Below are 25,146 nucleotides of genomic sequence, written 5' to 3' on the forward strand. Positions count from 1 at the left end.
TCTATGCATTTTTTTCTGGCAACATACTGACCCCATTTTCTTTGTCCTACAGTTCCCCACAATCCAGATTATGCCAATTGTATCCCTGTTTTGTCATTTAATATGTTTCTCTATCCTTTGTATTTCCTATAAATTGGTAGTTAGATCTAGAGGCTTGATCAGATTAAGGTTCAATTTCTTTCTTTCTTTTTCTTTTGGCAAGACACTATATAATTCTATCAGGAAGTATAGAATATTTGGTTTCTCTCCAGTTAAGATGTTATAAACCACAAATAATCACTACCTATAATTAATGCAATCATTAATTCACTAAGGGTTCCCCTAAATCCATTCTTGTTCTTCCCTAACAATATTCCACACAATACAGTTGGCCTGGTCTTTATAAAATGCTAATCAGATCAGGTCACTCGCTCTTCAAAACCTTTCAAAGATTCTCATTGTCCTTAAAGTCTAGAATCTTTACAATGGCCTCCAGGGCCCTCCATGATCTGGCCTCAGCCTATCTTTCATTTCTTACCTTATCTTATTCCCAACACCTTTGCTATACTAGGCTTCTTTCAGTTCCCTTAATCCCTTCTCTTTAGTGTATATGTTTGCACATATTCTTCTTTACCACCACTGTAGCATATAATAGCATGCAGCAAACTGCTTAGCACTACTACTAAATGCACAGCTTTAGTGAAACAACTCCCATTCACCCTTCAAATGTTGGCTTAAACATAACTTCCTCAGTAAAGGGTCTTGACTTCACAAACTAAATAAGTTAAATCCTCTTACCACATGCTTCCAAAACATACTTGACTTCCCTTTTATAACATTCATCACACTTCTAATGAAACATTCAATGACTATCTTTCCTTACTCATTATAAATGAAGGCAGAGATCACTATTGTCTCATTCACTGCTATACTTCAATGCCTAGCACTGTTTACAATAGCATACATATTTAACAATTAGTTGTTGAATTAACCTGAAACTGAAAACCATCGTCTGTGGATACTGATAATGCTCCTTTAATAACTGTTATTTTGAAATACTTAAGACTTGTAAATGATATTTAGATCATGCTAGCTATAATAAAGCATAATAAATATATGAAATGTCCAACAAGTGTTCATTAAAAAGACATATAAAATGATTACATGCTAATTAGCAGAAACAAGTATCTTCTCTAGACACTCTTGGGCTTTATCAATCAGTATTTTCTATAATCTATTAAAAAATCTCTTCCCCCATAAAGAAACAAAAAGCAGCAAATAATGTTTTTTTTTTTAAAAAAACTCTTACTTTTATGAAGAGGAAGGGGTTTAATAAGATCTGGCTGTGCTTGAGTCATAGGTACAGGTGGTCCTTTTCCTCCAATATGATTGTTCACAACCGGATTCTGTTGTCTGCCTCTTAGTAGTGGAGACATACAGCGACGTCTTTTAGGGATCCCTTGCATATTTGGTTCTCCAGGTCGTTTATGTTTATTTTGAGGTCCAGCCACAAATTCATCTGCTTCATCTATCATCATACCCTATAACAAAAAAGAATATAATTTCCCTGGATTTACATACAGTCTTTAAACGGCACAACTAATTCCAATCCCCATTAGAGCAACTATTTTATAAGTATGTTGACATTTATTAGTCTACCAAGAAAAGTAGCTTACTTTAGTTAAATTAAGAACTGATAAATCTACAAATGAATTATACAATGGAACATTTCAAGTTTACCTTTTTATCTAGCTTAAAAGGGTTGCCAAATGTATGCAACCTTCGAGGCTGATCAGGATCAAGTTCTCTTAGTGGAGAAGGTACTTGCTTGAGGTATTCCTGGTAATTCCCCATTTGTGCTATAGGAACACTGTGCACTTGATCTTTTCAAATAGAAGAGAGTAACAACAAAAGTTAGCCTCACTAAAACAACACCGTTTAATTATCAAGTAATGTCTTCTTACATATGAACGCTACCTGGTGTTATTCTAGGAAGTCTTCCCTTACGATATGTGCTAAATTAGTGTGTTGTCACTATAAATATTGTGACAAAAATGAAGTCTTTTTGAGATTTTTAAAATAAAATTTAAGGGTGCCTGGGTGGCTCAGATGGTTAAGCGTCTGCCTTCGGCTAAGGTCACGATCCCAGGGTCCTAGGATCGAGTCCCACATCGGGCTCCCTGCTCCTTGGGAGCCTGCTTCTCCCTCTGCCTCTCTCTGTCTGTCTCTCATGAATAAATAAATAAAAAATCTTTAAAAAAAAAAAAAAGTAAAAATTTGAAAGAATTGCTTTTATCTTCTAAACAAAGCAAAAATATTGCAGTTTGAGTGTGCAAAATAAGCAATATGTGTTAACATTACCATGAAAAGGAATGTCTCTTCTACTCTATTCCAATTAAGCACAATTTAATTATAGCAAAATTTACAGAAAAGATATATCACACAGATAATCCTCTTTATATAAAGCTATGGTTGGAATGCTTACATCAGAGATGGCCAAGAGTTAAATTCTCATCTGACTTGATATGTAGTATATGCCACTGATACAGCTGAAGGAACAGGACATGTACTGACCAACCAAGTTAAAACACCAGATACCAGGTTATCACAAGAAAATGATTTTGTGTGTGTGTGAATGCATGACCAAAGCCTTTAAAAAAGAAACCAAGCTGCTAACAAAGATTGTCACCTCTGGGGAATAGAATTTGGGACAACAGTGATGATAGAAAAAAAGTGTCGAGAATGGGGGATGACTCACTTCTTACTTCATTTGTTTGAATTTACAAAGAAAATATACTACTACTATAGTAATTCTTTAAATGCTACATTATCATACCATGCTTTTTTAATATAAAGAAAGAAATTCACCAAAGAAATACCATTATTTAACACCATGATCTAACCTTCATCCTGTCCTTTAAGAAATCTGCGGGTGCTCTTCAAAAGATTAGATCTCATTCGTGTTAAGTGATCCAGAAGATTCCGCCTTGGTATGTCATACGCATTTCTGAATGTCTGTGGCTTCAAATCCTGTTGAAAAACATTCAAAGACAAAATTTATTTTTATTTTTTTAAATTTTTTTTTAATTTAAAGATTTCTTTTTTAAATTTATTTATTTGACAGAGAGAGACACAGCAAGAGAGGGAACACAAGCAGGGGGAGTGGGAGAGGGAGAAGCAGGCTTCCCGCAGAGCAGGGAGCCCAACGTGGGGCTCGATCCCAGGACCCTGGAATCATGACCTGAGCCAAAGGCAGACGCTTAACGACTGAGCCACCCAGGTGCCCCCAAAATTTATTTTTAAATATAGAATTAAAAGAGACTAAAATCTCTAGCCTGAAGTACAGGTTTGGAAATAAGATATACAAGTCTCATTAGCTTTAAAAATAGAATAAAGAATTATGATGCAGTCTTAATGTACTGTTTTGGGAACCTGAAGATTAAAATTGAGTTCAACCAAATAAATTCACATCTTTCAAGATGTTATTATATATTCTGGCCAAGGGAAGTAAATATCTTATAAAACGAATTTCCAAATTTTAAAGACTCTGAAGGTTTAAAGAAGAAACATAGCTTTGATGTATAATTCACATAGAATAAATTAACCCATTTAAGGTATACAGTTTGATGGAGTGTCAGTAAATTTACAGTTGTGAAACCATCACCACAATCCAGTTTAAAAACACTTCGATCATCCCAGGAAAGTTCTTTGTGCCCATTTGTAGTCAATCCATTCTCCTATCCCCAGGCATCCACTGATCTGCTTCCTGTTGCCCTACATTCCATTTTATAAATGGAATTTTGCTATATCAAATCTTTTCTGACTTTTTTCACTAAGGATGATGTTTTGAGATTCATCCATGTTTTTAATGTATCAGTAGTCTATTCTTTTTTTACTGCAGAGTAGTATTCCTTCTATGGATATAGCCTATTTTTACCCATTTTCCAGTTGATGAACAATAGTTTTTAGCTTTTGGCGATTATGAATAATGCTATGAACATTTGCATACAAATCCATTATATGGACATATATCTTCATTTCTCTCATGTAAATAATAAATACATGGTTATATAGTAAGTAGAGCCATTCTAGTGGGTGGAAAGTGGGATCACATTATAGTTTTAATTTGCATTTCCCTAACGGCCATTAAGGTACAGCATCTTTTTACGTGTGTTCGTTCGAATTTGTGTATCTTATTTGGTGAAGTATCTGTTCAAAGATTTTGCCCATTTTTTATTAGATGTTTATTTTTTTATCACTGAGCTGTAGTTCTTTATAAATTTTGATACAAATGCTTTGTTCTATATACATTCTTCTCCCAGGCTGTAGCTTGCCTGTTCATTTCACAAAGTTTCTTTTGTAGACAAAAATTTAAATTTTAATGAACTTTAATTTATCAAGTTTTGTGTGTGTGCTTTTTGTGTTATATTTGAAAAATCTCCGATGACCCCCGACCCAATGTCATAAAGACTTTCTCCTGTTTTCTTCTAGTAGTTTATAGTTTTAGGTTTTACATTTAAGACCATGAGTGCTTCAAGTAATGTGAGATAACGGTCAAGTTTATTACTTTGAATATGGGTGTCCAACTGTTCCATCACTATTTCTAAAGAGATGTCTTCTTACCCACTGAATTATTTTGGCACCTCTGTTAAAAATTAGTCAATCAGAGAAAGACATATATCATGATCTCACTGATATGAGGAATTCTTAATCTCAGGAAACAAACTGAGGGTTGCTGGAGTGGTGGGGGGTGGGAGGGATGGGGTGGCTGGGTGATGGACATTGGGGAGGGTAGGTGCTATGGTGAGCGCTGTGAATTGTGTAAGACTGATGAATCACAGACCTGTACCTCTGAAACTAATAATACATTATATGTTAAAAAAAAAAAAAAAAAGATAGTAGGAAGGGAAAAATGAAGGGGGGGAGTCAGAGGGGGAAACGAACCATGAGAGACTATGGACTCTGAGAAACAAACAGGGTTCTAGAGGCGAGGGGGATGGGGGGATGGGTTAGCCTGGTGATGGGTATTAAAGAGGGCACGTACTGAATGGAGCACTGGGTGTTATAAGCAAACAATGAATCATGGAACACTACATCAAAAACTAATGATGTAATGTATGGTGATTAACATAACGTAATAAAAAAAATTAATTGACTGCATGTGTGAGGGCCTACTTCTATACTCTCTTCTGTTCTACTGATCTATATGCTTACCCATACGCCAACAACACAACATGCTGATGATCACTACAACTTTATAGTAACTTTAACTTTACAGTAACTTTCAAAATTAGATAGTACAAGTATTCTAACTTTATTATTTTGTAAAATTGTTTTATCTATTCTAGGACATTGAAATTTCCATATAAATTTTAGATCAGCTTGTGTCTACAAAAAAGGCTACTAGGATGAAGATCTTTTTTTTTTTTTTTTTTTTTAAAGATTTTATTTATTTATTTGAGACAGAGAGAATGAGAGACAGAGAGCATGAGAGGGAGGAGGGTCAGAGGGAGAAGCAGACTCCCTGCCGAGCAGGGAGCCCGATGCGGGACTCGATCCCGAGACTCCAGGATCATGACCTGAGCCGAAGGCAGTCGCTTAACCAACTGAGCCACCCAGGCGCCCCGGATGAAGATCTTTTTAATAATGAATATTCATAAAGCATTTTAGGATCATGCTATGTACCCAAGGTCATCAGTATAAATACCAAACTGCAGTGAACTCTAAGACTAGCTATGTAACTTCAGGCAGTCTTTAAGCCTCTGTTTTCTTTCTTGCCTTTTTTTTTTTTTTAAAGTAATCTCTACACCCAAAATGGGGCTCAAACTCATGACCCCAAGATCCAGAGTCACATGCTCTACCAACTGAGTGAGCCAGGCACCCCATCTGTTTTCTCATCTATAAAATGAATGGGTTGGTTTACTCATCAGTCCACCTATTCATCCATTCAGCATGCACAATGTTTGTTTTAATTCTAAAATTCAATGATTCAATAATAGTATTAATGATCATTATTCTTCAGAGGCATACAAGTACTTCTGAAGTTTGGGCAAACTAAGTAACAGTTAATGGAAAATCTGATTTATTTAACAATACAACAGAATATAACTAGAACAGTACTAAATTCACTTAACTATTACCTTATTGAGCAAAGCAACTTGGAACCCAGTGTATTCTTTCATATTAAGGTCTAGCAGTCTGTGAGGAACATCCTCTGAAATTCCCTGGAGCAAGTGTTGAAAATCTTTCCTATAAGCCATTGATAAACCATGTGATCGGCTTCGGACTTTAATTCCAGTTTCCTGTACTACTTTTTTGCCTACAGATCCGATGACTCGATCAGATTCTATTTTAGCCTAAAGTAAAAATAAATAAGATTTAGTCTTGACATAATCTAAATTAGTAAATTAAATACTAATAGTTTTGGTCTTCTATAAATTAAGTATGTGTGCAATTATAAACTCAAGTAGCATATAGGTTATGTCAAGTTCTTGGTAAACTGAAGATAGTTTAAATAAAAATGTCTTACAGTTTTAAATCATTACAATTACAACCTTTTGGAGCAGGGCAAACAAAAACAACTTCAATTTATTTTTATGTACTAATACCCACTACACTTAAACCATGAAATATAAGTGCATCCTAAATAAAAATATGGATTTCCAATTCAGAGGTCATATAAAATTAGGAAAAAAAAAATCTCATCAGTATTTATCTAAAGACACTATTATTACCACATAACTAAATGTTCATAGGTATAACAAATAATGATGTATTTTTTCACTGGAAAACAAGTAGCAATATTTTGACTCTATCCAACCTACATCTCAATGAGCAGTTAAAGTACAGATGGCAGAAGTACTGGAAAAATAATGTATTTTATATGGTATTAATATTTGGCAGTCTAACTGTATACTGCTTGACCACCAGAGTATCTATTAATGTGATTTATGCTCAAAATGACAAAATTCAGTGTTTTTTACAAATATTTCAAAAGAAACTCCCATTTTTAAAAGAGAAAAACTACAGGTTTTAAAACATAAAGCAAAAGAAACTGATTTTTGTCTAAGAAAAACAACTTTCTAACATAAATTTCTCAAAAGAAAACATGAATGTCCACAGGCAGAAGGTCTAGGACCATAATAATGAAGCCATTTCCATAAACTAGGAATTATTATTTCAAATTAACATTCCAAAACACAGCATACCATGTACTTGAGACTGAATTATGCTAATATATGTGGCTTTAAAACGTAATGTATTAATACAATGTAATTCCATTAGGACCATCAGAACTAACATCTGGCCTGTTAAGCATCTTAGCCAAAACCATTCAAAATACTTAATGGCTCTATTTCTTAACATTACCTGTTGACTCAATTTTTTGAGGTATGAAATGACGCTGTAACTAAGTCCATATTCCATACTATCTGCTATTAGGTTAGGTGCTCCCATCATTCTAACAGCTTTCTTCAAAGGCTATAGGAAAAGAGAAAACATCACTCAATCCTAAGCTTGTCAAAAATGTAAGACTACATGTATTGTCAGTTTTGAAGATTTCTTCAAAAAAATTTCTCCTTTTTTTCAATAAGAGAATAACATAATCATATTTGTATTTCAGTAAAATGTTTGCCAGTGGTACGAAAGGTAGCTTGAAATACTTAAAAAGGATTAGAGGCTATACTTTAACAGTACCTGGGACAAGAAAGGGTAAAGTCCTAGACTCCTTAGTACCACTGGAGATACTAAGTTTGGAAGAAATGGAGCAGGAGACATATCACAGAGGTAGATTTGATAGAAATTAAGAAGTGAAAAGGAGGCAAGAAAAATGGAAGATTTCTACCTTGGGTAACTGTGTGGGTTATGGCTCAACCATTCACTAGCTTTGTGGCCCTGGACCAGGTTATATAGCCTCTCTAGGTCTAAAGTTTCTCATTTGAAAAGGACAATAGTATCTGCTTCAAAGGGATGTCATGGGATTAAATGAATTAATACATGTCAAGCACATATAAAAGCACTGGGTACACAGTAGGCATTAAGTGTTAATCATTACTACTGTTATTATTAGCTGAACTGAAAAAATAGAAACAAGCTCTGAAGGAAAAACCAGTCTAATATTTACTGTGGATGTGGTATAGTGAAATAATTTTCAACTGTAAGGAGATTCCACCATTTGTGCAATGAAAGATGTCACTAGCAGGACAGTCTAGTATGTGTGAGTGGGATGCAGTCAGAAAAGGATGACAGACATTCACTGACATCAGAAAGTGTATAAGCACTGGTGTCAAATTGGAATCAAATCTCAGCTCTGATATTTAAAATCCATATAGCTTTGCCTAAATCCTGCAGGTTCCTATGAAACGTAAATGAGTCAACATGTGTAACAGTACATATTCAGTGTTTCTTCCTTTTCACTCTTACATGGCAGGCACTATGTGCTAGACACACAACTTCTCTCTTACAACTCAAAAATATGATTTTCAAAGCTCAATAAATTAATGCTCTTAGTAGAGACCATTTAGAAAGATTAGATACAGTCAAATGCTATAATATTCCTGCATTAAAAGTAAAAGTAATGTTTAAAAATGCTTTTAACATTGGTCTCCTTAAGAAATTACTTTTCATACAATAAATAATGTATTTAATAATATTGGTCTTATCTACTATGATACACAAGGTTTTAAGTACAGGTGACCTCTGAACAACATGAGGGTTAGAAGTGCCTACCCCACACAATCGAAAATCCACGTGTAACTTTTGACTCCCCAAAACTTAACTACTAGCCTGCTACTGACTGGAAGCCTAATAACATAATCAATTTTTGTATGTAATATGTATTATATATATACTATATTCTCACAATAACACCTAGGTTTTTCTTGATTTTTTTGTTAACATTTCTAGGCTATATGGTTCACCTGCAAGTTTTTCAAATTGCCACAAATCTCAAAAAAATCCTCCTTTGTATTTACTGGAAAAAATCCACATATAAGTGGACCCATGCACTTCAAACCTGTGTTGTTCAAGGGTCAACTGTAATCACAAACTCATGGTTCTAAAAATATATGATTCTCTGAGAATACATACTTATCTACCTAAAAACATGTTTCTGGAGACCTAGGGAATAATGCAACAAAAACCATTCTGTACCCTTAAAGAAAAATAGTTATAAAACTGCAATTTAAGACAAACCATAAGAGACTCTGAATCTCAGGAAACAAACTAAGGGTTGCTGGAGTGGAGGGGGGTGGGAGAGATGGGGTGGCTAGGTGATGGACACTGGGGAGGGTATGTGCTATGGTGAGCACTGTGAATTGTGTAAGACTGATGAATTACAGACCTGTACTCCTGAAACAAATAATACATTGCATGTTAATAAAAAAAAAAAAAAAAACCCTGCAATTTAACAAGGGAGTACATCAACTGGAGCTATTCAAAAAGCCAGGCTGCCTGGGATTAAATTCCAGTCTCCCACACCTTAGCTATGTAGCCTTGGACAAATTATTTAATCAGTTAGTGCCTTAGTTTCCTCATCTGTGAAATAGGAATGATGATTTCTATCTCATAGGGTTACTATATAAATTAAATGAGGTTAATAGAACATTATATCAAAAACTGACTACTATATGTTGGCTAATTGAATTTAAATTAAAAAAGAAAAGAAAAAAGAAGAAAAATAAATTAAATGAGGCTAATACATGTAAAATGCCTAGCATAATATCAGGCCTAATGTACGCATCATATATACATCATCATGATCATTATCATTGTTATCATCATTACTATGCAAATCACTGAAACCTTTCTTTCCCATTACATCTATACTGGTCATTTGAACACTCAATTTTCATGACATTTGTATATTCTGTACATTCTGTAATAGCAACAAATAGAAGTTTTAATACCTACAGTAAACTATAAGCATAAAGTAAAATTTTAGAACAAGTTCTATTTTTAATAATAACATTCTTACCCCAAGATAGTAGGGAGGCATTGTCTTCAAATAACTTTCAAACGACTGTCTCCATTTCAATGTTGGTTTTGCTTTATGTACTTTAAACAAGTCATCTATAAATGTGTAATGTGAAAAAACTATCATCATCCATTGTTTCCACACATGAAAATCAAGTCAAATACATTTCATTTTTAAAGTCAGCTTTCTTATTTGTAAGAGAGTAACATCAGACATTAAAAAACAAAATTAAAAGGGGCAGAATTTTTGGTTCTGCCCAAATTTTGAGTAGTAATACCATTTTAAACATAAAAAGATGCCAATCATGTATTTCATGTAATAATATTTCATGTAACAATAAAGGCAGAATCAGAAAATACACAAGAAAATCTATACACTATCTAGACTTAGACATAAAACAGATTTGAGGACAGAAGCAAAGTATGTACAATGTCTTCTATAAAATATACCTAATACTTTGACTATAACTTTTAAATCTGATGTGGTTCCCTGGAGGGAAAGATGTCTTCTCCAATAGTTAAAATTATAACTCAAAATTATAGCCAGAGGGTCCCCAGAAACTAACTTAAGGCTTTTATTATATTGTTTTGGAATAAATTCATTCATTTAGAAAAATACTTGCCAAATGAAAATTAAAGTACAGGTAAATGCTTAGAAAATATACTCAGATTTATAAATATATGCTTCTACAAAATGTCTAGTTTACCAAATACAAAGCCTGTATTACCAATTCTAACCATGTAAGAAATCTAACTTGTAGAAAACTTAGAATATTTAAAATTTAAAACACAGTATCTTCAGTAGTTTATACAATCAAAGGTGTTTTGACAATGACTTTTAATTTACCACAGACATACACAGGTTGCTACAAAACCACCTAAGATAGGCTCAATATTTCAGAGTATTAAAAACAGTTCCATTAATTTCCACAAGGCATGAGAACTTACAAAGAGATGTTCCCAAACTTTGTTTTTAGGAAAATTTGTATGTATGCTGAGCCACAGAGAATGCAACAAGAATGACTTACCTAAAAGGGGAAGGAGGACTGGGTAATTGTAAGGCATCACAAACAAGTTGACACAGTTCAGTGCTGTACTGGCTTTCAAGTAACCAAAGGGATGACCAAGTTCACTATATTTTGCACTATTGCTCACATATACCTGTTAAAAGGGAGTGGTTAAGACTTCATATTTAATGACCTTTACAAAATGTTTTATAAATCACTGATTTAACTTTTTTAAAAGAATATCTAACTTTTAAGTCACGATAGTTTTTCAGCTGACCTGCCAACATGTTTGAGGAGATTTCCTTTCCAGGATAAACTGAGTCAGTGGTGAAGGTTCCAACTCATATTTGTCAAATGGCAATTTGTCAATAACCATCGGTTCACAGTCTGTACAGGAAAACTTCACTACAGGATGAGACGTACGAGGTGGCTAGAGGGGAAAGTCTTATTATTACTACTTACACAAAATACCAGAAACAAACTCATTTTCAGTATCCCTCACTTCACTATCAAAATTTACTCAGTTCCTCAATTTTGCTAGTAAAGAGTTTAATTTACTACTGAAAGCACTATTAAAGCTGAAAGAAAATACTTAAAAATGTAATGCTTAAATTTTACATTCACAAGAAAAAGACAAAACATTTTAAAATGTATACAGAATAAAAATATTTTTAGGTCTTAAAATCAAATTTATCAGAAAAGTGCAAAATTTTGGAATTAAGTACTCATTAATTGTTACATCTAAGAAATAAAAGTATAGAAACCTTCCTAAGTTCTCAATTATAGCAATTTAATTTATTATATGGAGCAATAGCTTCCAAACTGATTAGACACATTGTTCAGTAAAAGTTTTTGAATATATATTAGGACATATATACATTTACTTATAAATTACTTGTAAATTAATTTATAGGTATATAATAAAATATATACCAAAATAATATTAAAAATAGGACAAAAAGGGGTGCCTGGGTGGCTCAGTCATTAAGCATCTGTCTTCAGCTCAGGTCATGATCCCATGGTCCTGGGATCGAGCCCCTCATCAGGCTCCCTGCTCAGCAGAAAGCCTGCTTCTCCCTCTCCCACTCCCCCTGCTTGTGTTCCTGCTCTCGCTATCTCTCTGTCAAATAAATAAATAAAATCTTAAAAAAAAAAAAATAGAAAAAGATAAACATAAATAGAAGTTCTGTTTTTCTTTGGTTATCTCTGTGGTATATACATACTACCTTGGACAAATGATCTAAAGATAGAAAAAACACAATACTTTAAGGGGTAAAAAAAGGCATGTTATTCTATTCCCTGCTCCCCCCCAATAATCTCCTTCCAAAAAATCTCACTGATTGAAGGTTGATGAAAGAAATATGAGCTATGAAGAAATAATTTGAAATTTTACTGCTATAAAAGATTCTTATTACTCCATTACTACCTATACCCTGGTGGCTCCCAAATCCAGTGTCGGGACCAAATCTCCCTCACTTCTCTTATGTTCCAACTGTCTACTAAACAGAACCAGAACCTTCTATAAGTCCCTCAAACACATTATTATGCAATTTATTATTTCTTCCCCAAACTACAAAACCTGTTTTAAAAACCTAGGTGTTGGGACGCCTGGGTGGCTCAGTCTGCTAAGCATCGGCCTTCGGCTCAGGTCATGATCCCAGAGTCCTGGGATGGAGCCCTGCATTGGGGGGGGGGGGGGGGGTCCCTGCTCAGCGGGGAGTCTGCTTCTCCCTCTGCCCCTCACCCCGCTCGTGCTCTCTCTCTTATACTCTCTCTCCAATAAATTCTTTAAAACAAACAAACAAAAACAACCTAGGTGTTATCCTTAATATCTCCTCCTTATCCTCATTATTTAACTGTCACAAAGACCTAGATAAAATCTCACAAATTCTTAAACCACTAGGTAGAACACATAAACTTGGCAGGTGCTTAGTATTTACTTACTGTCTTCTGTCAATAATAAATTCTCATCTCTCTAAAAAGTTCTATCTTCTATTTCTTAGTACTCTAATTGATGCCTTCATCATTTCTCAGACTAGACTAGTACAACTGCTTATTTTTAATTAACCTCTCTAATTAGCTCCCTCCAATCAATCCCATAGCCATGAGATATAAATATGATCATGTAATTTCCCTCTCTAAAATTATTTGGTAAAAGTAGCAACCAATCACCTAAAAATAGGACCCAGACTCTTTTCTTTAAATATCATATACAAAGATCCTTGATGATCTGGTCCCTATCTGCCTTTCAACTAACACACCATGATAACACCCTGTGCTCCAGCCATGCCAAACCACTTGCAGTTACCCAAGTAGATCAGCTTCTTTTTATGCCCCTGGTTTCGTGTTATCTCTGGCTGCTCTATTGTTTTCTCCCTTGCATATTACAAAGTTTTGAAGTCTGAACTGGCAAGTAAGACATCTAAGAGATTTCCTTCCTGACACCCTTTCTTGCCCTGTACCCCAAATACATACCAGGCAGTTAGGCACCACCTCCTCTGGGCTCTGCTCCATGTAGCTAGTACAGTAGTTACCACACTGTTTTGTATTATGCTCACAAGTCTGACCCTCCTATGGAATGGTAAGATTCCAGAAGTAAGCACTATGTTTTATCATCTTGTGCTCCTGAATCTCACATGTACCTGACACATATCTTATTGAATCAGTCCATGAAACTCACTTATATTTTTGAATGAAAATATTGAGATCCAAGAGGAAAAACGCGTGCTAGTGGGGGAGGATGTCTTCTAGAACTTGGCAAAGAAAATTCTGCATTTATCAATTCATTTAATCCCCCAAACAATCCCATGAGATAGCTGTTATTTCCATTTAACTGATGGGAAATTGAGGTTTGGAGAAGATAATTGACCAAAACATAGCTAATAACTGGTGGAGCCATGATTTAAATTCAGAACCAGTGTCTAACAAATCACATTTAATTTCAGTATCACTACATTGTATTTGAATACCATTATTATTAAAAATTCATTTCCCCTCTAATATCCTTTAGTTAATTTTGCCAGTTTTCCAATATTGTTTCTTCCTTTATGATTCTCTCTTCCATCATCTTAATTCATTCTCTTAAAATCTCTTAAATGAATCCTAGCAATAGCCTTCTAGATAACCTGCTTACCATCCAACTCATCTCCTAATTTTACTGCAGATGAAAAACACTAGATTAAATTTCCTAAAGCAGCACTCTGTTAAAAACATCTTCACTTATTCTGTGAACCCCATCACAGTGAGAAAAGATCAAATTCCTTAACCTTGCATTTAAAGTCATGAGCAATTGTCCCACACACATATTATGATCCACCTATACTCAGCTGTTTCTCATTCCTCTAAATACACCTTGTTCTTTCTTACTTCCATACTTTTTTCTCATACTGTTTTCTCCCACAACTGAAATCCTACCCACACTTCAAAATCTAACAATTTGCAACAGACCAGTAGAGCAATATTAACAGATAATGCTTGTGACACTGGTTTTGGATTTCTTTCTATTAGGACTCAACAAGTACTATACATACTACTATAGGTGTTAAATACAACAGAATGAATAACCAACAAGACAATATTTCATACAAGTATGATATCTATTCTATGAAAGTCTCTACTTTCTCAGAAGAGAAAGTAAAATGACTAAAGAAATTAAGCACTTCTCTACAAAGGCCAGATTTTAAAACTATGATGATTCAATCAGAAAAAAAGAAAAGGAATAAAAAAGATACTTCTTATAAGGTCTTAATTTCATGTACTACTTCACTAAATCCCTAAATAGAGGAAATATTGCTTTATAGACTTTGTATAGAACAAAAGTAAATATTGCCCTGAAAAGTCGATATAGGTTTAAAGTTTAAAGGTTTCAACTCGTGCACTGCAGGTGGGAATGCAAACTGGAACAGCCACTGTGGAAAACAGTATGGAGGTTCCTCAGAAAGTTAAAAATAGAACTCCTCTACCATCCAGTAATTGCATGGGTATTTACCCAAAGAACACAAAAACACTAATTCTAAGGGATACACGTACCCTTATGTTTATAGCAGGGAGCCTGATGGCGGGGCTCAATCTCAGCACCCTGGAATCATGACCTGAGCCGAAGGCAGACGCTTAACGACTGAGCCACACAGGTGCCCCAACCTCACTATTTCTAAAAATAATTCATATAAACAAGACCAGAAAGTCATTTCTACTTAAAACTTCCAGAATGAAAACACTGGACATAACATAAAACCATGAAAGTCAACATGAATTTCTAAGACTACGTCCTAAAAGATTACAAACAATTGGAATTATTTTCTAAACTTTCGTTTAAATTCTAAATTGCATCCTAGAGACAAATCCTTATGTTACATTAATATTTAGAGACCAAAGAGAAACTCCTGTTACATTATGATTCTGTACCCAGATGCCAATAATAAAAACATAAGCACAGTATTAGATTCTAAAGGAAACTGACACCTTTTTTCTATTACTTCATAATGAACAATACTAAATCACATAATAACTTACCATATAGCTCTTTGAACATCTGTCTAATTCCTGTAAATTAGCCACACACCTTTGATAGCAGTACTTAAAACTACTATGAAAAGCAGTTAAATGGTTACTATTACAAGGTCACAGTCATTTTGGTACTTACTAGTGTTGGAGAATTCTGATCTGGCCAAAAAGATTCTGGAACAGGCCAATGACCTATAGGAACCCCAGTTTTAGGATTTGGTCTGACATATATGAGTTTGTGACAGCTATGCCAAGGCTGTGATCCAAAAGGTCTTGATATATCTGGCTGCCCATCTGTAGCAAAGAAATTAAGACAAAGAAAGTTAAGTATCATTAAGGAAAAAAAAACATAAAAAGTTAAATTATATCCACTGTTACTTAATCTAATAAAAATGTCCAAATACTTGTTCAATTCTGAATTTTCCGGTTTCTTTTGAATGGTTCTACTATCATGACTACTTAACATTTAGATTAAAATTCACGAACTAGTAAAGTCTGTAAATTCCAACTATGAATTCAACAGTTGAAAGGAAGTCCCACAGTATCCTTTGCTTGCCCATTCAGAAAAGGTAAAACCTACTTTATGGTAGATACTTATTTAAGGAATGATGTGTTTTCCCTATCAAATGATAAGGGCAAACACCCAATCTCTTCATCATCATACTTGGCTTAGTAAATACTAGGTAAGTATTGCTAAATGAAGATTTCTTTAAAATCTTTTTTTTTTTTTTTAAAGATTTTATTTATTTATTTGACAGAGAGACACAGCGAGAGAGGGAACACAAGTAGGGGGAGTGGGAGAGGGAGAAGCAGGCTTCCCGCGGAGCAGGGAGCCCAATGCGGGGCTCAATCCCAGGACCCTGGGATCATGACCTGAGCCGAAGGCAGACGCTTAACCGACTGAGCCACCCAGGCGCCCCTTTAAAATCATTTTTAACTAAATCCTAATTAACTAAAATAATTTTAATATGCAAATCCAGATTCGAGGCATCTACCTTCAATCTAAAATAATTCTAGCAAAATAGCAACTGTCTTCAACAGTTCAGTAAACATTTACTTGGTACCTAACTCTAAGCCAAATATTAAAATAATTTAAGAATAAATATACATTCCGTGTCTAAGATTCAATTAAAGAAAAAGTTTATTTTTTTAAAACAGACACAGTGACACAATTTATGTAACTTTATCATTTTCTGCTCCTTCCCTATTATCCCCCTCTGAGAGTACCCAGTTTTTTTTATCCTTATGACCTTTCTCTTTTCTCAATTACCCACTCTAGTGGATCACCTCAGCCAACTGTCATTAATGACTTTGTAATTATTGTTATAAGCTATGTCATACTATGCAGAGGATCTCAAATGTAAGCTGTCCAGTGGTTCTAGGGCAACCCCTTATACTCTCTAGCTAATATAAATAGTTCAGGATCACAGAATATTAAAATAAAGTCAGGTAGGGGCGCCTGGGTGGCTCAGTCGTTAAGCATCTGCCTTCGGCTCAGGTCATGATCCCAGGGTCCTGGGATCGAGTCCTGCATCGGGGTCCCTGCTCGGCGGGAAGCCTGCTTCTCCCTCTCCCACTCCCCCTGCTTGTATTCCCTCTCTCACTGTGTCCCTCTCTGTCAAATAAATAAATAAAATCTTTAAAAAATAATAAAATAAAATAAAATAAAGTCAGGTGGGACTTAACTATGAATTAACAGAATCCAACTTAATGGCAAAGGCTGGTTCCTCATTTTTGTAACCACACAAACCATTTATTTGTTTCTGACCAGTTTGATACTTAGAAAAAATGTAGCTAAGGGATTAAACACCTAGGATTGAACACTCTTGTGAATTAAGGGACACATGATAGGCATATATGCTGGAGAGAGGCAAAATGGCCTTATTAAAAAGGAAATATGAGGCTGCTGATCTGTAAATGCCTAATAAGGTCTTTGGCTCCTATAAAATTTCAGGCTATGACAATCAATATAAAAAAGTGATGCTAGTGAACCACTATCAGTTTATCTCCACTTTCCTGTTTAATCTTCCCTCTTTATCAATAGCCATTTTGTCATCTTAATAATTTGGCCTTGTCAATCTTAAAGCCAAATCATAGTAATTTTTCAGTTCTAGTTCAATGTTAAAGTTTAGAATGTCTATAAGAAAAGTACAATAATACCTTCTACAGGTGAAGGATCTGGTCCTGCTTTTTCAAAGTTTATTACCACCCCACTTTGCACTTTCTGCACCAAGGACTCCAGACACTGATTAAGCATTCTTGGAGAACATACAGAGTATGAGCGGCCTGAGACAAAAAGAATAAAGTTAGTTGCAGAAATTTCTACCTTTAGCAAGACAAACCATAGCTGGGTTTCTGACACTATTAACAAAAGTTCAATGGCAAAATTTGGCCTTATTTCATTATCTTATGGAAAAATAAACAAAAATAGTTATTTTCAATCAACCAACAATTCCATTTTATGACAGTATGTACATTTTTTCTTCTAAATGTAGATATACAGAAAACAGAAATTTGGTCTGAACAATGAAAAAAACTCACATTACATATATATTTATATATGTATATTATATATGTATATTATGCAAAATATAACTTAAAATATATACATAAAATTATCTCCAACTATTACCCAATATAGTTTATCTTTAATACACATACATAACATCTAATAACTAACCTTCAAAATCTTACTCCTACATAACAAAAGTATTATCACTAAGAGTAATGCTAAAGCACATGGCAGATACTCAATTAGTTGGCCTACTGGAAATTACTGCATATTTGACATATTTGCACTTTAACATAGATGGTAGCATGTGCCTTTCCTGAATTTCCTTTGGCTTGCATACCTGGGAATTAACCTATCTTAAATGAATCTTCCTTTTGTATATTTTAACCTATAGGATTTTTAGTACAGAGCATTAAAATGCTAGTGGTTAAAAAAACATACTAGTGAAAAGATCTCTTTAACAGGGATTTTCCATAAATGTATCTAGACCTGCACTGTCCCATACTGTAATCACTGGCCACATACGGCTATTGAGAACTTGAAATATGGCTAATCCAAACTGAGATGTGTAACTATAAAATATATAACTGATTTTCTAACGTTAATACAAAAAAATGTAAACTATTTCAATAATTTTTAAGTATCATTTTCATGTTGAAATATTTTGTACTTATTGACTTAAACAAAAGATATTGAAGTTAATTTCACCTTTTTAATGTGATTACTATGATATTTATAATTACATATGTAACTTGTATCATATTTTTATCATAGGCACTGGTCCAAACCAATGCTGAGAACCTTCACAATTAAAACAGTCTGCTCAAACATCTTACAATGTTATTTGCAATAAGCTCAATATGGAAAAGTCCTACACTTTTTTTCCAATTCCACCAGTTATTTCCAAACACAGCTATATCATTATATTTGATATATCAAATTACTCCTATCAGTTTATACCTGACATGTGATTTGTTAAAGGCTACTTAGAAAAGAAAACATTAGGCAGTGTTGTGATTCAAATCGTCAGCGTCAGCTATACTTAGAAAAACAAGTATCAAATAACAAAAAACTTACCTGTATACAATAATAGTAGTCATAATCATAAAAATACCTACCAATTACTAAGTGTGTACGTGCCTGGCAGTATTCTAATTACCTTATCATATTAGTTTATTTAATTTATTCAATCCTAGCAACAAGTATGGGTTACTTTCTCCATGTTATAAATGAGAAACCTAAAGCATGGATAGGTTAATCTATCCAAGTTAATACAGTAGTACACCCAAGACTCAAACCTTTACTGGGTATTAGAAACTTTAATCTGGGTATACTTTGTGCCCTGGAAATCATGATGTTAATTTGAAATCAGAATGTTAATCTGATGTTAATTTAAAACAGAATGCCTATATGGAATCCCACTTACTTGAAAGAATTGGTAAATTAAAATATTTTTTTCTGAGTCAAAACATATACATGAAGCAATACATATAAAGATTGATCATCTCAATACACAAAGTTTAGAAGATTATATAAAGGTTGAATTATCTTATTTCTTGAAATTTAAGCATATTCCTAAGAAGTCATTAAAAAACAAAAATTTAAAAGTGTAAAATTGTAGCAATTCTCTCTGCTCCTCTAACCTGTGTCATCATCAATTAATTGATTAAGAAAATATGAGCACAGGAGTTATAATCTTAGTATAAAAAAGAATTACAAAGATGCTTTATGAAAATTAAAGAAAAAATAAACTTGAGCCACTTGGCACATAATAAAAATTAATTCTTTTGAAAATTAAAGAGGAAATAGCAAATTTTGCCGTTTTTACAAAGTGAGCCTATATCCTATGTAATATTTCTTTTATCCTCTAGATCAAAACTCATTCCTTATAATGTCCGACTCTTTGTATTGAAGCACAGTCTCTACGATCACTGCTTACAAGCACACACCTTCAAGTCAAGAAGCTGGCTCACTACTGTTATGTAGAGTCCACAAAAAAATCAAACTAAATATAGTGAGTCTAAAGGCAGAAGTGGAAAAAAAAAAATTCCCACAGAAGTCTACTACACCAACATTTTAGTAAAACGGCGAAGAGGCAAAAAGAACATTTCTAATAAGTTGGGCAACAATCCTTATAGAGGCTAAGAAAGTTAAATTTATTTACTCTAGATGTCTTACAATTCTTATAAAATGCTTTCTATCTTCAAGACTTCCACCATCATATCCATTAGGCATTTTTTGCTTTGCTATCCCTGCACCTCCTCCAAACGTGCTTCTCCCCAGTGTCCCCATCTCAGTCCATGTCACAGCTATTCACCTTCAGTTATTCAGGCCAAATGAGTCATCTAAAAATCATCCTTGATTCATTCTGCTCTCACTGCCCTCATCCTCAGTTCTCCCTTGATCAGACCACCTCTCACCACCCCCAAATCCAACACTTAAAATCAAAGTGCTATCATCGCTTACTAGCCTTTTGGCCTCTATTCTTGCTACTTTACAGTATATTCTCATCTAGCACCTGAAGTGATCTTTCAGAAAAAGAAATCAGATGTCACCTCCTATAAAAAGCCCTCCAATGGCTTCTCATCACACTTGGGAAATAAAAAATATTTACTATAGCCTAAAAGGCTATTCAGTATTTGACCTTTGCCTACCACTCTAAACCCACCTATTACCCTCTACTCCTCCCTTATGTAAGCTCCAGCCATATCAGCATTCCTGTCACTCACAAAAATATAGTGTGTTCCTTCCCTTATTATTTTCTTTGCGTAGATCTTTATATGGTTTACTCCATTATTCAGATCTCTGCTTGTATGTTAAGTAGACTTACTGTGGTGATCACTTCACAGTATATACAAATGTCAAATCATTATGCTATACACCTGCAAGTAATATGCTTTAGGTCAGTTCCACCACAATAAAGACTCAGTAAACACGATGTAACAACAATTTTAGAGGGATTAATATTTTTAAGACACAACTAAGTATGATTAATCCCTAGTAAAACAAGTGGCTTTAACTTCAAGATTAGAGATGTGTAATTTATAAAAGAATAAATGTTTTATTTATTTAAACAAATACAATAATCTCCAAAGATAAGGAATATATTAAATTGAATCAAACTAGTATAAGCATATCTTTTAGGTTTATGGTTTAAAAAAAAAAAGTCACCTCCTGAAAGACCTTCCAAGAACATTCATTCTCTGCCTCAGGTTACTCTCTACACCCTTACCCTACTTCTTCACAGTAAGTAGCACTCTCTAAAATACTATTATTTATTCATTTTATGATTTTATCTGTCACAAAGTCCAAAAAGTAACCTTTGTTTATTGTTCCTGCTACATTCCCAGCATCAAAAACAGTTACATAGAGTGGATACTCATTAATTACCTGATGATGAAAGAAAAATGCTTACAATTACAATTATACAACTTTTTTAGAGTATATATAGAAAACATATTAATGATTTTGGCAACACAGGCACATTTTTTTCCAACTTTTCCTTAGTGAACATGAATTGTTCTATAATGGGAAAAATAAATGTACACACACTACTCTTATCATTAAGTTAAAAAATGCACATGAATTGTTAGTAGTGATTACATATTTGGATAGTGCAATACCAATGGATATTAGCTTTTCTGTTCTATTTTTCTAGTGTTTTATCCTCAAAACTTTCTTTAGTAAACACTCTTTTAAAATAATAAAAAAGAACACATATTATTCAGATCTATGAAAAGGTGAGTGGCATTTGAATAGCTTCTCATTATTCCTATAGCAAGAGCAAGAAAAGAGGCAAATAAGCCACTACATCAGGAGAGATTCAGGATGTGTACTGAGGGAGCTTCCTAATTTCTTGACCAAAGTTTCTGGGTCATTGAAAGATATTACCAAGGGTGACTTCAGAATCTTCTCCTCTGGAGATGTTCCTTTCCAAGAATAAACAAAATAGCTTTAGTACATTACTGCCTAAAGGCAAGGATATTAACCACTACATGATGTCTCAGGTTCACTGCAACTCTCTCTGATTATACCACTCACTTCATTTCACACTCTGAATATTCTTGATCCTAGAAGACAAAAGTTATAGTACATATAGTCCCATAACTTTATCAATTCTGAGTTCAAAGTAATGTATAATAAAATTCTGAGTTCAAACTAAGTAATGTATAATAAAAAATTTCCAAGGCAAGAGCGTAAATAAATTACAACTTCAAGGCCTTCAATCTGTTAATTAAAAACCCTAGAGCTAAAAAAAAAAAAAAAAAAAATCAGAATTTAAGCAAGTGGGCCAGTCCAAGGCTGAAAACTAAAATTTTCTGAATACAAATGTCAATCTACCCACAGAAACAATGAGGACTGTCATTGAAAAATATCATCCATGCACAAGGAATTGTTAACAGTGAATTTTCAAATTTAGATAGATAGCTTTTCCCCTTAAAAATGTATATATATACCTTTTTTTAATAAATTAAACTGTGAAGGAATTACAAGAGTTCACCAGAAAGTACTTCTATAAATAGGAACATTTAATAATGTGAAAAATAACTTCCTAACTTAGTTACTTCACATACCTGTGTAGGGTACCCTTTCTGAGAATTTTAGAAGAAAGGCACCTGAAATTTAATTAAACCTTAGATTTTCCTTTCAGTTACACAGCTGGCTATCATGGAGTCTCAATAGAGACTGTGTCTAGACACTAAGGCCATGTGCCCCTGATACAAGTGAAATAGTGGTATGCCAGATTTGGACATTTTAGTAGAGTCTTAGGTGAGTACTAAAGTAAATTCCTTAGGTAAAAACTAAAATGGTCCATGAAAGCAAGAATACCATTGCCTGTCATGTTCACTACTGCAGTCTTAAAGCATGGAACAGTGCTTGGTACAGAGTAGACACTCAATACATATCCGTATGAATTTAACCATCTGCTGCCCAATTCTACATTACAGAAGTTCTGAGTCTATTTATATATTCTCTTTCAAGAGTATCCTTATTGTTCACTTAACATAGTGACTACCTGAACTAGCTGGATAAGACCTCACTACCTGTTCCTCTAACCTACTATTCTAGCTTCCTCTTTGCCTCTAGGGAAAATTGTGCTTAACCAAGGAATTAATCATTACACGGTTAATGGGATGATTTTCAAAATTCTGTTCATTTTTCAGAGAAAATAATTTTACTGCATACATGAACCATTGGTAATCTTTATAGATAAGGCAGAAGTTTAACAATTTCAAATACCAGCACTTTCTATATGGGTAGAAAGAAATACTACTCATTTCAGATCCAATAGTATTAAATCCACTCAAATCAGATCATAGATGTTCATCGATGTAGTTTTAAAACCATATATGTCTACTAATCCCTAACATTAACTTGTTGAACAAAAACAAACATGAAGTGTTTGAAATGTACATTTTAGAACATTCGGATAAACTCTGCCTTAAGTCACTGAATTACTGCCAGCAAAGAAACTTACCGCCTGTCACTTCACACATTGGTGTGATCGCAGAGTCATCTAAAGGCACACCTGTCAACTGTTCTGATTCTACTGACATGGTGCCAGGCAACCGCAACACTAGTGCAAAGAGTCTCTGATCCCAACGAAAAGGTTCCTTGGTCAATTCACTTCCAGGCAAAGGAGAATTAAGAGGTAAATGGAGCTGAAAATAAGGGGGGAAAAAATAAGATTCCACATGTTGTTTTTCCCAAAAGGCCACATTAATTACACATATATTAAAACTATATATCATCAGTCTCCTATCACTCAAAAAACAAGCTCAAAAACAAACGCTTATGAAGATACGGCTAAAATAAGCACCTGAGAGGTTGTTACTTCAATTTTCTTAAGCTTTTACTCTAAAGACCTCGATTGAAAAACATCTATTATTGTAATGCTTTTTAGGTTTCCATTCAACTAAGCACCAGGTACTGGACTGCTTCCAAATAAATCATTTCATTTAATCATTAAAACAAGCCTATAATAAATATCTTATTATTCCTATTTTCTACATTAAAAAAGTGTCTCAGAGAGAAAAAGTGATTTGGCCTCCTGGGTCCAAGTCAGTACTTTTTCTGTTACATCACAGCAGCCTCAAACATCTCCAGTTAATAATTTTAATTAGGCTTCATTTTTTGACAAAACATATATTCCCAAAGCATCTGCATAAAAGTAAATTTTGTCACTCTAATTATATATTAAATATATTAAAGATAATGATTCTTACCACATCTGAGTAAAGGTAGAGGGCTTTTTATTTTTCCATGTGTTTTTTAATAGATGTTATTCCCCAAACCTATCAGACCTGCTAAATTAGAATCTTGGATTCTTAAGAATCTTAGAAGACACTGAAATGATTCTAACGGGCACCTCTGCACCAAGCAAGTAACAGAGGACCAAGAGAATCCACACACGAATCTTACCATAACTAAATGGGGACAACCAGAAAGAATGTGTATGAAGAAGTGATGCAACAACAGGTGTATAGCACTGAAAGGCAAGAAAAGGGGAAAGGGAAGGAAAGGTTGAACTGAAGCTCATCAAGCCTTTTGTTCTAGCTGCCTAGACACAGGGGACACAGGATCAAGTTAAATACCACCACAAGAAGCAGTAAGTCAAATCCAGCAAGTGGGACATCCTATAGGGCGGATGACCTGGCTTCTCCAATAAATCAATGGCATGAAAAAGCAAAGAGTGGGGAGTGGAGACTGTTGGCGGAACATTACAGAATAAGAGACAAAGAAATCAAAAGCAAAGATTTTTTGAGAAAATTGAGAAAATATGGAATATATGTTACTGGAATTATTAATATTTTAAGTGTGATAATGACATGGTGCCCAGGAAAACAAAAATCTTCATCACTTGTACAATTCTTAAAAATAAGAATAAAGCCCAGGATTACCATATTCGGGGATTTATTTAGAGTTTTCTCTAAGGTACAGAAAATACTTTAAAATCATCACTTCCAAATTAATTGCCAAAGTTTATACTGCTTTGGTCATACAGCAAACATAATTGTATTGCTTATGACCTTTCTATTTCTCACCTCAAAGATTTCTGCACTTGATAAATTAGGGATTAGTCATTCCACACTGACTTAAGACTCAAGTTTCTTTATGAGTTACATTAAACCATTTAAAAAAAAATCAGATTCTACTCTTGGAAGAGAACTC

General features: G+C 34.0%; 1 protein-coding gene across 4 annotated transcripts in view; it reads right to left on the reverse strand.

The window, feature by feature from the left end:
* The window catches only part of INTS6 (integrator complex subunit 6), a 127,099-nt gene that overhangs the window by 44,468 nt on the left and 57,485 nt on the right, over positions 1 to 25,146 (reverse strand). For all 4 annotated transcript variants that reach the window (XR_006789702.3, XM_045869385.3, XM_064586139.1 and 1 more), the window contains 11 exons: positions 23,453 to 23,636; positions 17,622 to 17,747; positions 15,601 to 15,755; positions 11,236 to 11,388; positions 10,980 to 11,112; positions 9,953 to 10,047; positions 7,348 to 7,458; positions 6,120 to 6,335; positions 2,883 to 3,009; positions 1,720 to 1,862; positions 1,289 to 1,520 (listed from right to left, as the gene is read on the reverse strand). Coding sequence is in view for 3 of the 4 variants with exons in the window: in XM_045869385.3 (XP_045725341.1) it covers positions 1,289 to 1,520; positions 1,720 to 1,862; positions 2,883 to 3,009; positions 6,120 to 6,335; positions 7,348 to 7,458; positions 9,953 to 10,047; positions 10,980 to 11,112; positions 11,236 to 11,388; positions 15,601 to 15,755; positions 17,622 to 17,747; positions 23,453 to 23,636 (1,675 nt within the window). In the remaining variant the exon portion in view is untranslated. The remainder of the gene's footprint in view (positions 1 to 1,288; positions 1,521 to 1,719; positions 1,863 to 2,882; positions 3,010 to 6,119; positions 6,336 to 7,347; positions 7,459 to 9,952; positions 10,048 to 10,979; positions 11,113 to 11,235; positions 11,389 to 15,600; positions 15,756 to 17,621; positions 17,748 to 23,452; positions 23,637 to 25,146) is intronic.

The sequence above is a fragment of the Mirounga angustirostris genome, unplaced genomic scaffold, assembly GCF_029215605.1.
Source record: "Mirounga angustirostris isolate CCGP_5_RB_7025 unplaced genomic scaffold, mMirAng1.0.hap1 SCAF_3, whole genome shotgun sequence".
In the NCBI taxonomy this organism is placed as follows: Eukaryota; Metazoa; Chordata; class Mammalia; order Carnivora; family Phocidae; genus Mirounga; species Mirounga angustirostris.